Source organism: Taudactylus pleione, unplaced genomic scaffold, assembly GCF_031769625.1.
Source record: "Taudactylus pleione unplaced genomic scaffold, aTauple2 ptg000479l, whole genome shotgun sequence".
Lineage (NCBI taxonomy): Eukaryota > Metazoa > Chordata > Amphibia > Anura > Myobatrachidae > Taudactylus > Taudactylus pleione.
In genome coordinates, this window is record NW_028284881.1 from 16,751,584 (window position 1) to 16,766,617 (window position 15,034).

Consider the following 15,034-nt stretch of genomic DNA (forward strand, 5'->3'; position numbering starts at 1 on the left):
CCCCCATTTTCAAGTACCCCAAATTTACTGGGATAAGTTATTTTCTGCAAAAAAACCTCCTGAATACTATTCTGCACCACTTATACAAAAACGCTATTTAGCAGCTATTGAGCCCGTTTAAAATCAACAAATACCTTCAGCAAGCCAAATCGGGGGGTACCATAGCTAACCCCCATGTCAGAGCATCTTTTGGGGGGTGTCAGACTGATTTCCCCAAATCTGACAGTACTTTCCACTTGTTTAAGTTTCGCCGGGTCCCATTTTCGCCTACTTTCAAATTGAATATGGCGATATGCAGGCACGCGCACGATACTTTTCCGCCTGCAAAACACGTGATGTAGGCGAAAAGTCCGGGAGGCGAAAAGGTATTGCGGCTCGGCTCGGCTCAAATTGAATACGGGCCTGAGTTGGAAAAGTAACTTCTCCATAAAAAATAATTATTAGCTTTGCCACTGTGAATGATACTGTATCTATTAAATTAGTGTTTGTACTTTTCCTCTCTAACGGAACAGACAACTGACACCTTGGCTGATTTGCACTTGCATTGCAGGATTGCTTTGTTTGGGTTATTTGAGTAATACACAGGATCACGGCCAGTGATGAAACAGTGGCTTATATAACAGCAGTCCCAGCCTCTATCAGACTTCATCAGAATATGGGGCCGGATTCAGAGTTGTACAAAATGCTGGAGTGGTTTTATTGCCCTGTGCATGAGTCTCACTGTGCATGCCTCAAGCTACATTACCGTAGTCGCATGCTGAGAGTCTTTATTTGCAGTGTGATTGACAGGCAGGGAATGTTTGAGGGAGGTAACGGGGAGTGTCGGCTGAAAACACAGGTGTGTCTTCACCATTTTGGGGGCACATCTTACATCTGCGATCCTGTATGCAGGAAACGTGGCTCCGGCCTCTCAGTTACAGCAGCCATTCTGAGTGACCATAGTCTCACTCAAGGAGTTGATGTTATCATGATCTGCGTCTGATGCTGTGTATGTGTACGCAGTTGCAGACAGCTGTGGTGTCTCAGTACAAGTTCCGGCCGCTGTTGCATTATCATATTTTCACACATCCACAGGTTTGTAAATGACAGATAAGCATTTGTGTACAACCCTGAATAAGGCCCATAGTCGCTAATATGTGGAAGGAGTTTCAGGGATTGGTATTGGATTGGGGAGGTAGATTTTTGGAATAGAACAATGAAAATATATTATACCTTTATAGGTAACATTTTAATGTTGTGGCTTATTGGGCCTTTAATTCCTATCACAACCATGGGAAAAGTGTAGACCTCAAACCAAGTATATTTTCCCAAAGAAAAGATTCTTTTGTTGGGTCAGGAATATTATTCCACTTATTTTTTCCACACATTTTTGTTCACTTTTTAGTTTTATTTTTTAAACCAGTTGTGTTATCAGACTCACCTTATTTTGCCCCCTCTAATTTCAGACCTAATAAAACAAATGCAGATTCAGTCTTATAGTAACTAATATAATGGAGGCTATTAGATACATTTTTGCATAGAACTACTAATATCGCTCTCTAATCCCAATAATTTGTTATATAACACAGGGGCTCACGCAGAGTTGAATATGGGTTTGCTTTTTTGCATAAGAAACACTTTCCAGTTGCATCTGATCTGGGTGACACTGTGGTGTTAACTGTGGGTAGATGGCTGGCACAGGAGTATAGGCACTAATAGGTTAAGTGAAAAGCTCCGCCCCCTCTAACCCCTCCCACCCCCACCAGTTTAGCCGTAACTAGACATTTTGGTCCCCTGTGTCAGAAAGAGCTTTGGTGCCCCCACATCGTAAACAGTATCAGTGTGCACTGTAGGTGCGCGGGTCAAAAAAGGGCATGGTTTTGCAAGGAAAGGGGTTTGGCCACACTATAGCACCCCCAATTCACATTATGCTACACAGTAGTGCCCCTAATTCACATTACACTACATAGTAGTGTCCCTTATATACGTTACACTAAAAAGTAGTAGTGCCCCTTACACATTACTCCAACAGTGCAAATTCCCCCATTACACATTATGCTACACAGTACAAATCCCCCCCATTACACATTATGCCAAATAGTGCAAATTCCCCCATTACACATTATGCCACACAGTACAAATTCCCAGCAGGTCACTGTGGGAGCCTGGGGAAGCCGGAGTCTCTATCCCCGCCTGTGCCTCCTCTTCTGCAGGCTGCAGCCCAACGCCGAAGGAACATCTCCTCGGCACAAGGCACTGTGGGACTGGACTGGGAGAGACATCATGACATCTCTCCCAGTCCCTGAAGACACTACAGGAGATGGGGAGGGGGCAGAGCACAGGGGGATGGCAGCTGCAGAGTTGCCCGCTGTAGTGTGTGTATTAGTAGCTGTATGTCTGGCATAGAAGGAGATGGGCACACCGCTACTATTATATATTGCAGGGAATGGCCATGGCAGATGAGAGGCAAGCTGGTGGAGTGCTCTGAGCGGGCACACCACCCTAGTTATGGCCCTGTACACCAGACCTTTTTGTTTTTCTCAGTGCCTCAGTCCCTGTTTACAGGGCTCAGAGCGCCAGTCATAGTGAGGCTTAGGCCCTGATACAGAGGCGCTCGCTATTTGCGAGTGCTCGTTCTGCATCAGGGCAGGACAGGTTTTTTTTCACCGGCCTCCAGGCCGCTCACTAAGCTGTGTGTGACCACCCACAGCTTTAGCGGGTGGCCTGGCTATGGTCGCGATTATCGGTCTCATACACCGCCAGCCCCAGTGAACTTCCTGCTCTAATAGAGCAGGAAGTATACTACTGATATCACTGGTGATTTCAGTAGGGCCACCCACAAACGGCAGGCGTTCCTTCCAGCCACCCCAGCCACCCCCCCTGCACGCCTACAAAATGGGGCGAGCTGTCAGTCACAATCGACAGCCACCCTGTCTTGTAGTGAGTCCCGAAGCCAGTGAAAATTCACTCGCTACGGGGCTCATGCAAGCGCAGAGCGCACACCGCACGTGCGCACTGCCCTGGCCATCGACCCGCTTGCGAGCGCTATGTGCTCGCGAGCGGGTCTGAATCAGGCCCTTAGGCCCAGATTTAAGGCCTCATTTATCAACAAGTTTTATCATTCTGGTGCTCCAGCCAATCATCTCCTAACTGTCATTTTTCAAACAGATAACAGGAGCTGATTGGCTGGAGCACCATTATCGTATCCAACAAGTTTTATCACTCGTTGTAAAAAAAGAGGGTAGTGCAGCGCCGTGTAGAATTCAGTACAGAAAAGTTTATTAAAAACACTTAATAAATGCTATACTTCACAATATAAACTGTAAATGACGTGACAATAAATCGTAAATAGATAGCAGAATGAATCAATTGGTGATATATGGCATATGTCAGTACAATCAAAAGTCCTTTGGGGTCCGCAAATAGCTATAATAGTAAAGCTGATGAGGAGTGAAAAATCACACAAATGCTACCCAGCTTAAAATAGACACATATGGATGAAACGTTAGTTGGTAGCAAAAATGTTTCAATTGTAAAGGAGATGATAGCTGGTTGTGTCAGCTGGTGTACTTGCAAATAACGTGGGGACGGGGAGTTGATGTACCCGGCAGGAGATCCGATTTGAGCCTTTTTCCCGACACTGTCAGATGGATTCACCATTTTTCAAACACATGCCCCTAACTGTCATGTGTTTGAAAAATGACAATTAGGATCTGGTTGGTTGGAGCACCATTTAAGATTAGTAACGAGTGATAACAAGAATAAATCTGGGCCTTAACCTGGGTACACACTTAGACGATGTCGGCACAATATGTCTGTTCTGGACGACTCGGAACGACATATCAGCTGCATCGCTCAGTGTGTACTGCCGATATGCGTGCTCTCGTGGCCACTTGTGACATTGTCTGGTCACTGTGCTGCACATCCAATCTGACAATATCACAAGCGGCCCCGTTGCAGGTAATGAAGGTTGGAACGAAGTACTACCGCTGGTAACGCTGGGCTGCGTCTCACACATCTCAGTAAACGGCGCCGTTCAGGGAGATTCTCATAACCGGGTTACACAATTGCTATGTATGTGTGATATGCTGTAGGAACGGAGCCACAGGGAGAGGTTCTGAGACAAAATGGTTCCATTGTGTCCCCTCTCCCAGTGCTGCACTGTGCGTGGCTCCTCCCCATTCCTCCTTGGCAGGCTCTTCAGCAGAATGGAACGCCGAGGAGCCATTTTCAGAGAGGATCACATAGGTGGCTGCAACTTAAGTATCGGCAGCAGTCTGGAGGACAATTTCCAAGGCTTGGCTCATTATAGCTGTTTATTGCCTGCTGTTACATAGCTTCTCTCTGCTTACTGGTTTATGTGGGCATTACAAAATGTGCATTGTTAGTTTGATAACTCTGCATGCTGATTATAGGTAGCTCCTGGCTACCATTTTATAGTTTAGAGCACACTTGCCTACTTTTGAAAAAGCATTTCAGGGAGATTGTGAAAGTAACACCTATGAGCGCGGCAGTAAAATGGGCGTGTACTGCTACATCTGAGAGGCGTGTCATAAAATTGATTTACAGCCAAATGTAAATGAGCCCCAAAGCAGTTAGTAAGATCTAACACACTGATATTAATCATACAATGCATGTAGCCATAGGGATTATTGTGCCTTATAACCAATGCATATATATATATATATATATATATATATATGCTTCAAAATGGAGCAAGTTGCAATTAGGGAGATTTCTAGACTCTTCAGAGAGTCAGGGAGATTGTTACTATGTCAGGGAGCCTCCCTGACAATTAGAGAGTTGGCAAGTATGGTTTAGAGCACTATGGCATTCCGACTTTTCACACTTGTTAAAGCAATTTTTTGAAACCTTCCTGCACTATTCTTACATAGCTTAATCTGTAAATATTTATATTCAAGCCTTTCACCTGCACATCTTTGCCCCCAGCTTTGCCCATATCCGATAAAGCAAAATTAGGTTCATTTCTGCAAAAGTTAGGCGAAAGGTGTCACAAGATCATTTGTCCTGAGGTTTTGTACTTTTGTGGTTCATATATACCTGCTGCTTTATTATACTGTGATGCACAAGGTTAGACATTCCAAGTCAAGACATTGGGGCCCATTTATCATTAAATATTTGTGGATTATTCCCCGAAAAACACCTGGGGGTAACCGCAAATATTTAGTATCACCATGTATGAAGGAGAGATCGCAGCAGATATCTGATCCCTGCTGGCTGCTGCATTCCCTCCATTCCCACCGGCAGCCACAGCTCCCATAGGTTTCTATGGGGGATGCAATGCTGCCAGATGTACCAACACTCTGAAGATTGACCCCCGCAGCTAACGCCATCTAAAGATGGTGATAGCCTATGGTCTACAGTTTGCATAATTAGCCGGCAGAGGGTTTGCCCGGAACCCTCCCTGGCAATGGCGGCTGAACATGTGCAGTGAGCGGGACTGCGCATTGCTGTAGCCCCAGCAGCACTCCGGGCACATCGCAGGGATGGGCCCCTTTCAGAGCCCCTGTGCCTGTGGGTGCCGGATAATACATTCTAGCGCTATGATCTCATCTGCAATGCGGTCATGGGCGGTAATATCAATGTGATCATTAATAAATGCCATTGTCTTTGTGCCCTAACGTTAGCAGAGAAATGTAACATACAAAAGTACAGCTTAAATATTATTTGTATTGGAAATGCTGTTTGATGTTCTGTAACCATTCATAAGCATTTAAGACTCTACTCTAAATGTTGATTACAGCTCTGCCTTATACTTATGCTGCATATTTCATCTCTGACAATCTGCTGATTAGTTCCCACCCTGGAAGCTGCACCTGAAAGAGACCTAGGAGGTACTGAGAGCTTTGTACATTCTTATAAAAGCCAGCTGTGAGTTAGGTACAGTATTATCGCCCACTTACTGTACAATGAACTGGTTAAAAAGAAAGAACAGCAGCATTTGTCTGTGTGTAGTATGTATCCTGTCACATGATCATGGTAATAGGATCCCTCAGTCAGTCCCTAGAATCACTCCTTAGGTCTGTGTATGTGACTGCAGTTGCTGTGAAACGTCTGTAGGGTTCCCCTTTGCCTCATCCTACAATATCTGTTCCCTCTCCAATCCGTAACAACAACCAAAAATAAAAGGCATCTCCCGAAGCTCAGCCAGTCCCTCTCAGGATCTGAGCAAATTAGCAACCTGCTATATCCAGGGGAATCCTGGGCTGCTGTCACTCCCCACCACTCACATATCCAGCTGAACTCAGCAAGGGTAATGGATTTTTGGACACTTTCATTGAGGATCCTGCTATTCCCTTCAGTGTTGGTGCTCTGCTCTGATCTCTTTCATTCTGGTGAGTGCAAGAGGGTGGAGGGGGTAAAGCTGACCAGCAGGCTCCAGTCCTGTCATTGGTGCAGCAGTATTTGGGGGAGAAAGGAGGGAGGCTGCAATATGCTTTGAGAATGCTGGCTGTCTATGGAGTGATTTGGGCAATAAGGGTGATTTATGTTACTGTGTGCGCTTTTCCAGCCATAATGAATAATGCGGCTATGTTGCTTTGAGTGCCTGTGTAGGCTATAGGTAGATTTGGACAGTGTTCTAGAACTCAGGTGTTCTTGCTTGCAATGACTGAACAAAATCAATGACTTTCTAGTATGGTATGTGCATGAGTAGCTATTATATTAGTTGTGTTCCCCAACAAAATATGAACGTCGTCACTGTGAGGAATTACATAGTAGAGTCCATGAGGACATCATAACAGGTAAAACAAGAGACGCATGTACAGAAAACTATATATGTGGCTGCACTTAGAACAACACAACAGGTTACTTGTTGTTTCCCTCCAGCTTTGAATCTAGGGGACCTGGGAACAAAACTGTAATGCAGAGGTACGCAACCTGTAGCTCTGCAGCTCTTGTGGAACTAGAGGTCCCAGCAAGCCACAGCAGCTGTAGAGGTCGCGTACGCCTGCTGTAGTATGTGTCGTCTTTATAGGTGTCGTGTCCAGGTGCAATATTCTTTTTTGCTCTTTTCAAATGCAGAAAGTGCCAGGAACTTGTCATCCTTTTAGAATCTACACATTTAGGGGCATATGTATCAAAGCTTGATGTTAGATAAAATTGTGAGATATATCTCACCAACCAATCAGCTTCCAATTTACATTTTGCAGGCTGTGTTTAAGAAATGATAGTTTGGAGCTGATTGGTTGATGATATATATTTCACAATTTTATTTCACATCAAGCTTTGTTTCATATGCCCCATAAAACGAATTGTATTATACATTATATATGTATTAATGTGTTCTATGCTCTAGTTCAATATGGAGCCTTCATTCTAGTTTGAACCAACTGCAGGGTCATGTGAGGATCAGTGTGGATGACAATGTTGTGTATTTGTTGTGCTGTGCCTCCTTACAGCACTCAGGTGTGTAATAACATCTGGCTGTATGACATGCACTGCTCAGTGTTTGTACATCACCAATACACAGATAAATAACAGTGTGTAAGCATCTGCAGCATAGTGGTAAGTAGGATTAATGACCCACTTACAGTGAGGCTGGAGTATTACACCAAGTGAAAGATGCACAGTCCATGGGTCGTACAATACCTCCTCATTGCTCATTGTACAGTATGTACACAGCATAGCAATAATATAAATGAAGATGCTCTCACAGGGCTTTCTCCATCATTTCCATGTTTGCCAGTAGTTGTATCAGGGATGTTTTGTATCCGACACTGCTGGAAGCATTAAAGCAGATCTGATTGATCCTTTGTTTGTCTCATATTATCTGATGGGGTAAATAAGTCAGGTTTCCCCTGCACGTGTAGAGGAGATCCTCATGTTGTTACTGCTATACAGAAATAAAGCAGATTGGAGGACACGGCACATCCCCGGATAATAGCGCAGGGAATAGTGATATTAACCTTTTCATTACCAGAGAGTGGAATAAAACCCTTTATTTATTGTTTGGTCTCAACATGTTTCCTAACAAGAACACATATTCCGGACAGCAGCTCTCTTCTTACACTGACTGAAGCTATAATTGTCCACTGTTTATACATTCCAGTTTCTGAGTCCTAGGGGATCTAGATTTGAGTTTGTTATAATTACTTTGCAGAAATGTGTTGGCGTAATGTGCCTGTCTGGGACGCGTTCTTATAGCCCTTCATTCATTCTCTGACAGTGACGTTGCCAGCAGCGAGGCGTAAGCGAGGGTACAAAGGCAAGCGCAAGCAATGGTTACACTATTGAGTCATTGTCTGTCTAGCCATGTGTATCTTCTTACCGTCTCTACAGCGGGATCGTAGGGAGATGAAACTTGTATTGTAACATTGAAGCTGTAAATAAGAACATGATAAAATGTAACGTCAAAGAGGACAGAAAGGATTCAGTAACAGGACATCAGGGAAGCGTGTGAGAGACACTGGGCTGGCAGTCTTTGTGTAAACTCAAATTTTGTATTGTTAGAGTCTGATTACTGTACATTAAGGACAGGTGAGGGTCCAGGACTGTGTGGGGGCCTCTATTCCAAATGTTCATTTAAAAGTTGGCCCAGCACCACTTCAGTCTGCCTGTTTGTTAACTAAAATATGACCTATTATGTAATAGTTCCTGGCTTTTTATACAATGATGCATTCACCAGAACCACTATAATGCCTGCTATTATTTGCTATCCTTGGTGATTGGTTTGCCTGTGATTAGTCAGACTTGGTGATATGTTCTGTATATGTATTGTCGGATGCACTTTGGGGCATATGTATCAAAGCTTGATGTGAGATAAAATTGTGAAATATATATCACCAACCAATCAGCAACGAACTATGATTTCTTAAACACAGCCTGCAAAATATAAGTTAGAAGCTGATTGGTTGGTGATATATATCTCACAATTTTATCTCACATCAAGCTTTGATACTTATGCCCCTTGCCCCTTTGCATTGAATACATAACATGGCCTGATAGCTCTGAGATTTTTGGGTGTTTGGAGATCCATTCCCATTGGTGCATTTTATGTTTTCCACTAGTGCTTACCTTAAAAAACATACTGTACATGATGCATGAGCACTGTGCATACACATACAGAAGATGCTTTATTTTGTTGTTATATAAAAACCCTTAAAAATAGAAACTGCATCATATGAAGCTTTATTTTTCTTATCATCATACCAGTGAATGGATCCTATATCCTTTATACATTATAGAAAGATTTTAATACTTTCCCAACACACTACAAGCAAACATATTGCTGGTGAGTGTGGCATGTCTAATTGTATGCTGGCTTAAGATAGCTACACTCTATACAATTATTGGGTCCATTTGCCAATAATCGGGAGGACAGTCTCTTTTGTTGTATAGTCTGTATGAATGATCGTTTCAGCATTTCACCAACAAAACGGTTAGAAAACATCCACAAACGCATTCCTTAAGCCGCGTATCCACTACGCGATGTTACTGAGCAATTGCACGATTACGACATCGTAATCGTGCAATCGCGCAGTAATCGTGCACAAATCGGGCACTATTATGGCGGAAACGACCAGCGATGCGCGCTCCCGCAGGTCGTTTCCGACATTAATTATCTCCTGAACATGCCGGTCAATCTGCAGATAACAACAGATTGCCCATGTGCAGAGATGATTGATGTGCCTACACTGAACATATCAATCGTTCAATGTAGGCACTGCAGGGGGAAGGGGAATGGCGGTACAATTACGATGTCGTAATCGTACTGTCGTGCCGGTACCTGCTGGTGGATACGCGGCTTTAGATAATCCGATCTGTCGGTCAAGACCAAAAATCTTGGCCACAATTTCCCGATATCGTGCAGTGTGTGTGCATTCTGGATAATCTGATCATATTTCCTATGCTTTTTCCTGATTACCTCATCATCCTTGTGTGCGTACATATGCAACACTGTGAAATTCACCAGGTATTTCGTTTAAATTGTATAGTGTGTAACATAGATATCAAGACTGTGATTTTGCCTAAAAATCATCCCAATTATCGGTTTGATCATAAAATCGCATAGTGTGTACCTAGCTTAATAAGGTCTTTTGTCTTCATGGGCTTGGTGTAAAAACACACAACATCTCTGGTAATGAACCTGAAAGTGGGTAGCTTCCTATGTTATTTTTTTTAACATGTAATTAGCATTGGGGATGGATCACTTGTTCAATAGATAACATGCATTTAGAAGTTCTATAATATCACATTACTTCCCAGTGAGTTACACTTTACAGCCTGGCCCCCTGGCTGCTATGTAGATTGCAAAAGATCTAGGGGCCCATTTATCAAAGTGCATTTGAGGTAAATTCCCCGAAAACACCTGTTTTCGGGGGTTTACCTCAAATACTTAGTATCCCCCGGATGTATGAAAGAGGGACCGCAGCAGGTATCTCCGATACCTGCTGCGATCCCTCTATTGTTGCCGGCAGCCGCCTCCCCCATAGGTTTCTATGGGGGATGCGATGCTGCAAAATGTATCAATATCGGGAATGCGAAACATTCCCAATATTGACCCCAGCAGCTAACGCCATCTGAAGATAGCGTTAGCTGCTGTGTCCTATGGGCACTTACCCGCATTTCAGCCGGCAGAGGAATCTTCCAGATCCCTCCGCCGGCAATGGGCGCCGCTCATGTGCAGTCCGCGGGACTACGCATGCGCGGCAGCCCGGAATGCATTCCGGCCACATCGCAGGGATGGGCTCATTTCGGAGCCCGCCTCCCTGCATGTGCCGGGTCATACATTCGGCCGGTATGATCACATTTTGCAATGCGATCATGGGCGGTACTGCATGCCCTGATCGCATTGCAAAATGCGATCCTTAATAAATGGGCCTACTATTGTTTTCTATGGACAAGCTTGCAGTAGATCATGCTGTCATAGGAAATACAGATGTAAGGCATAGAGCGTCTCTGATCTCTGTTCCCCTTGCAGTCTATTAAATTTACAGATGTAGTGTAAGAGGGGCAAGGGGTGGACTGCTGTGTGCGCCTGCTGCCGTGCAGGTGTAGCGGGGCACTTACCTCTCTCACCCCGTGGCTCTCACCTTCAGGACACCTTGGTTTCTCCCACCGACGGTCCTGGGTCTTTCCGGTTTGACACAGCCGGGGACGGTCTAACCTGTAAGATAGGTCGGACACGCTGAACCTATGGGCCGGACCTTGGTGCCACAGGAAGGACTGACGGACAGGGGTGCGGGGACTAGAGGATGGTCATCATTGGCACTTGTGGCCTCAGACTGGTTTGCACCCGCATGCCAGGCACATGGGTGCAACCCGAACGGAAACGCCCAAAAAGGGAAAAGGGAAGAGGGGACGACACACAAACAATGATTCGACACACAAACACAGAATGCGCTCACCGGGTATGCCCCTTGTCTCTTTGCTGGGCGAGTAGTCCTGGTCTCTGCTCCTATAAGAGAGCACGGCTGCCTGGCGCCGCACTAGAACAATACCTGCAGCCTAACACCGCACGGTGATGGTACAGTGGGTTCACAACAACCTAACACAATGGTACAGTGGTCTCGGCCTAGCGCCGCATGGTGGTGGTACAGTGGGTACAAATGGTACAGTGGTCTTGGCCTAGCGCCGCACGGTGGTGGCACAGTGGGTACACAACAACGTAACACAATGGTACAGTGGTCTCGGCCTAGCGCCGCACGGTGGGGGTACAGTGGGTACACAACAACCTAACACAATGGTACAGTGGTCTCGGCCTAGCGCCGCACGGTGGTGGTACACAACAACCTAACACAATGGTACAGTGGTCTCGGCCTAGCGCCGCACGGTGGTGGTACAGTGGGTACTCACCAACCTAAAACACAAGGGTACAGTGGTCTCGGCCTAGCGCCACACGGTGGTGGTACAGTGGGTACACACCAACCTAACACAGGGGTACAATGGCCTCGGCCTAGTGCCGCACGGTGGTGGTACAGTGGGTACACAATAACCTAACACAGTGGGACAGTGGTCTCGGCCTAGCGCCGCACAGTGGTGGTACAGTGGGTTCACAATAACCTAACACAGGGGTACAATGGCCTAATACCAAGATACAAGGGCCTCACTGAGGGCTTACCTGAACTGCCAACTCGCGTTCGGGACTCCCTCCAGCGACGATCCGCCTGCTCCGATGACTCCTCCGCTCTACCTCTCCTGCCCGCAGGCGGGGATTTTAAATACCCCACCGCGCGGGCTCCTGGGCTGGATGACGCGGCGGGCCCTCATTGGCCCGCCGCGCCGCCGGGTGATGACGCGCCCCAACACGTGGGCGCGTCCGGCAATGCGGGGTCCGGTCCTTGCCGGCGTCATGGCCGCGCCGCGACGCCGGGTGATGACGCGCCACAACACGTGGGCGCGTCCGGCGACGCGGGGTCCGGTCCGTACCGGCGCCTTCGTGGGAGGGGGGGCGCGCGGCCCTGGACCTCCCACACTAGCACAAATGTATATTTCCAAATATGTAATCTCTTGTTTGGTGTCCTCAGCAGTAGAGGGGTGTAATCATATTGTATAGATCACCATTGTAAACACCTGTTATGCCATATTTTTGTTGCCTTACCTTTCTTTTTATATCACATATTTATATTCTAATAGCGGTGTTACCAAAGCTGTGTAATAAAGCTTGGCATGGGGGGGGGTCTTACGATAGCCAAACTCCATTCATTTATCAAGATGGCCAGTGTATTTACAACAAGCTTGTTAGGCCAACATTATTTACATAAAATTAAACTGATGGAACTAAACTATTCTTTGGTATTTAATATTTTTAAATACTATAAGTCAGCGACAATAGTAGCTCTTCAATGAGAGAAGAACAATTAGGATTAGTTTACACAAATCCTAGTTTAACTTCACAAGATGTAATAAACAAGAGCTGAAGTGTTAATTTCTCTCCTATTTTATTATAGAATATTATTTATATAGTATTGTATAGAATTTACATTTTTAATAGGCTTAGATTACTTTATTTTACTGCATTAGTGTCATATAAGTATTTTAGACTAAATTTATGATATGAAACCATAGTTTAAAATGTTTAATGGCATGTTACATTCAGAATTAATTCCAATGGCTCAGTGAAATATATTTATTTAAATCAGATTTCATGTTGAAAATCTATAGTTTTGTTTCTTTAGAAACATAGTCCAGGTATTAACTAGTGAATAGTACAGTATTTTCTGGAGCCATGTAAGTTATAAAAATTCACAATTATTATGGTGCTGTGTGTTTCACACCATTTTAATTTATCTTTTAAATCCTCGTCCTTTCCGCCTTCCATGGGATACCCGCTATTTGATATACAAAGTAGAGTTCCAACACTTACATTTAGGAGGCTATGTATCAAAGCTTGATGTGAGAGAAAAAGTATTAACCAATCCCCTCCTAACTGTCATTTTTCAAACAAAGCCTATAAATTGTAAGTTAGAAGCTGATTGGTTGGTGATTTATATCTCACAATTTTATCTCTCATCAAGCTTTGATACATAGGCCCCTTAAGGCTATTTCACACCTGCCGGTTTTCACCGGCCGGCAAAAATCTGGGCATTTTTTTTGCCGGTTGTGAAATTTAGTGGTGGATGAAAGCTGGTGGATCGTTTCACACGGCACGGCTGCCGTGTTACAGCCTGGAATATCCACTGAGAAGGACGGCTGCCGTGCCATGGCCGTGCCGTCCCTGCAGGCCAGTGGTGTATAGGAAACAGTGTTTCCTTATTCTGGGCTGCTGCGAATGCCCAGAATAAGTAGTTAAAAAAAAATACAGTAAAAACATCTCAAAGCCGCAGCATGTGAAAGGCACTAAGTACCTGAAAAAAACGGCCAGCTTCTGTGTGTTCTTTTGCCGGCCAGGCAAAACCGGCAGGTGTGAAATAGGCCTTAGGAGCTCTGCCGGACGGCGCCAACTCTATAAATCAAACCATGGGAGTCCCAAGGGAGGGTCCCCAAATAAATAATATAATAGAGAAGGGAATGAATTTATAACACACAAAAATATACTGATAACACTACAAGGCAGAATCAGTTAACTATTCAGGTGGCTTCTGGTGGCTTCCGCAGCTAATTGAATCTGCCTTGTGGTATCATCAGTGCTTTTGTTCCATGTGATATGGTTGGAGTTTGCCCCATTCATGTCAACCAGTCAACATGGAAACAGTTGGGCAATATGAACACTAGCACTTTTCTATATGGAAAATCAATAGCACTGATAGGTTATTGTCACACTTGGGGTTGGGTTATGCCTATTTGCAAAATGTAGAGTATGCAAATGTGAACAGTGCTGGTGCACAAAAAAAGACATGCAGACTTGGCAATTGCGCCTCCTTGCTCTTGAAGCGGCAGAATGTTTGTGTAATTACAGTCTGAGACAGTATCATTATCACTTGCGGGTGTCTAAGGGATGGTGGAAATGCATGCTGATGATGATGATGGTGATGGACGGACGCTGCAATCATTCAAAATAGCTAAGCCACTTCGGATTGGCTGATTTCAAATTTACCTCAGAAGCTGATAGATGTTTTCTTCATTGATGGTGCTTATATAGTTTGTGGGGATATTTTTGAATGAATCTATTCCTACTTTCATTCATACATGAGTTAGGAAGGTTATATCTGCTTTATTTTAGGGTTTTCTTTAAAGGAAAAGGGAGACAAGCATAATAGTGAATGCATGATTTTACTGTCAAAACAATAGTTTACAAACTTTTCTTGTGCTAATGACCTGGTTTGGGGGTGTGTATGTAGGTGTAAGTGCTCCTGACATAAACCTGACTGATGTAGAGCTGGATGCATATTGAGAGGCCTCAGACTCAGCACATAGGTGTAAATGCTTTAATTTTACCTGAGACTTTTTTCTTTTTTTTCTTTTTTTTGAATGCATACAGTATGTGTACAACGCAGCACGACCCCCTTGGTGTATATAAACTGATCTTTAAATAGTAAAATCTAATTTTTTAATGTGGGCCAAGAATACACATAATCTTTGTATTGTTTCTTCATTCCCACAGCACAAACCTGCTGTATTAATAAGATTAAATATTTACTATGTTGCAGAAAAT

The 15,034-nt window shown here is 44.5% G+C and overlaps 1 protein-coding gene across 1 annotated transcript in view; it reads left to right on the forward strand.

Moving 5' to 3' along the window:
• Nucleotides 1-6,175: 6,175 nt before the first annotated feature.
• Nucleotides 6,176-15,034, forward strand: part of KREMEN1 (kringle containing transmembrane protein 1) — a 203,706-nt gene continuing 194,847 nt past the window's right edge. Inside the window, exon 1 of the mRNA XM_088449112.1 lies at nt 6,176-6,335. Coding sequence (XP_088305238.1) covers nt 6,257-6,335 — 79 coding nt within the window. The 5' untranslated portion in view covers nt 6,176-6,256. The remainder of the gene's footprint in view (nt 6,336-15,034) is intronic.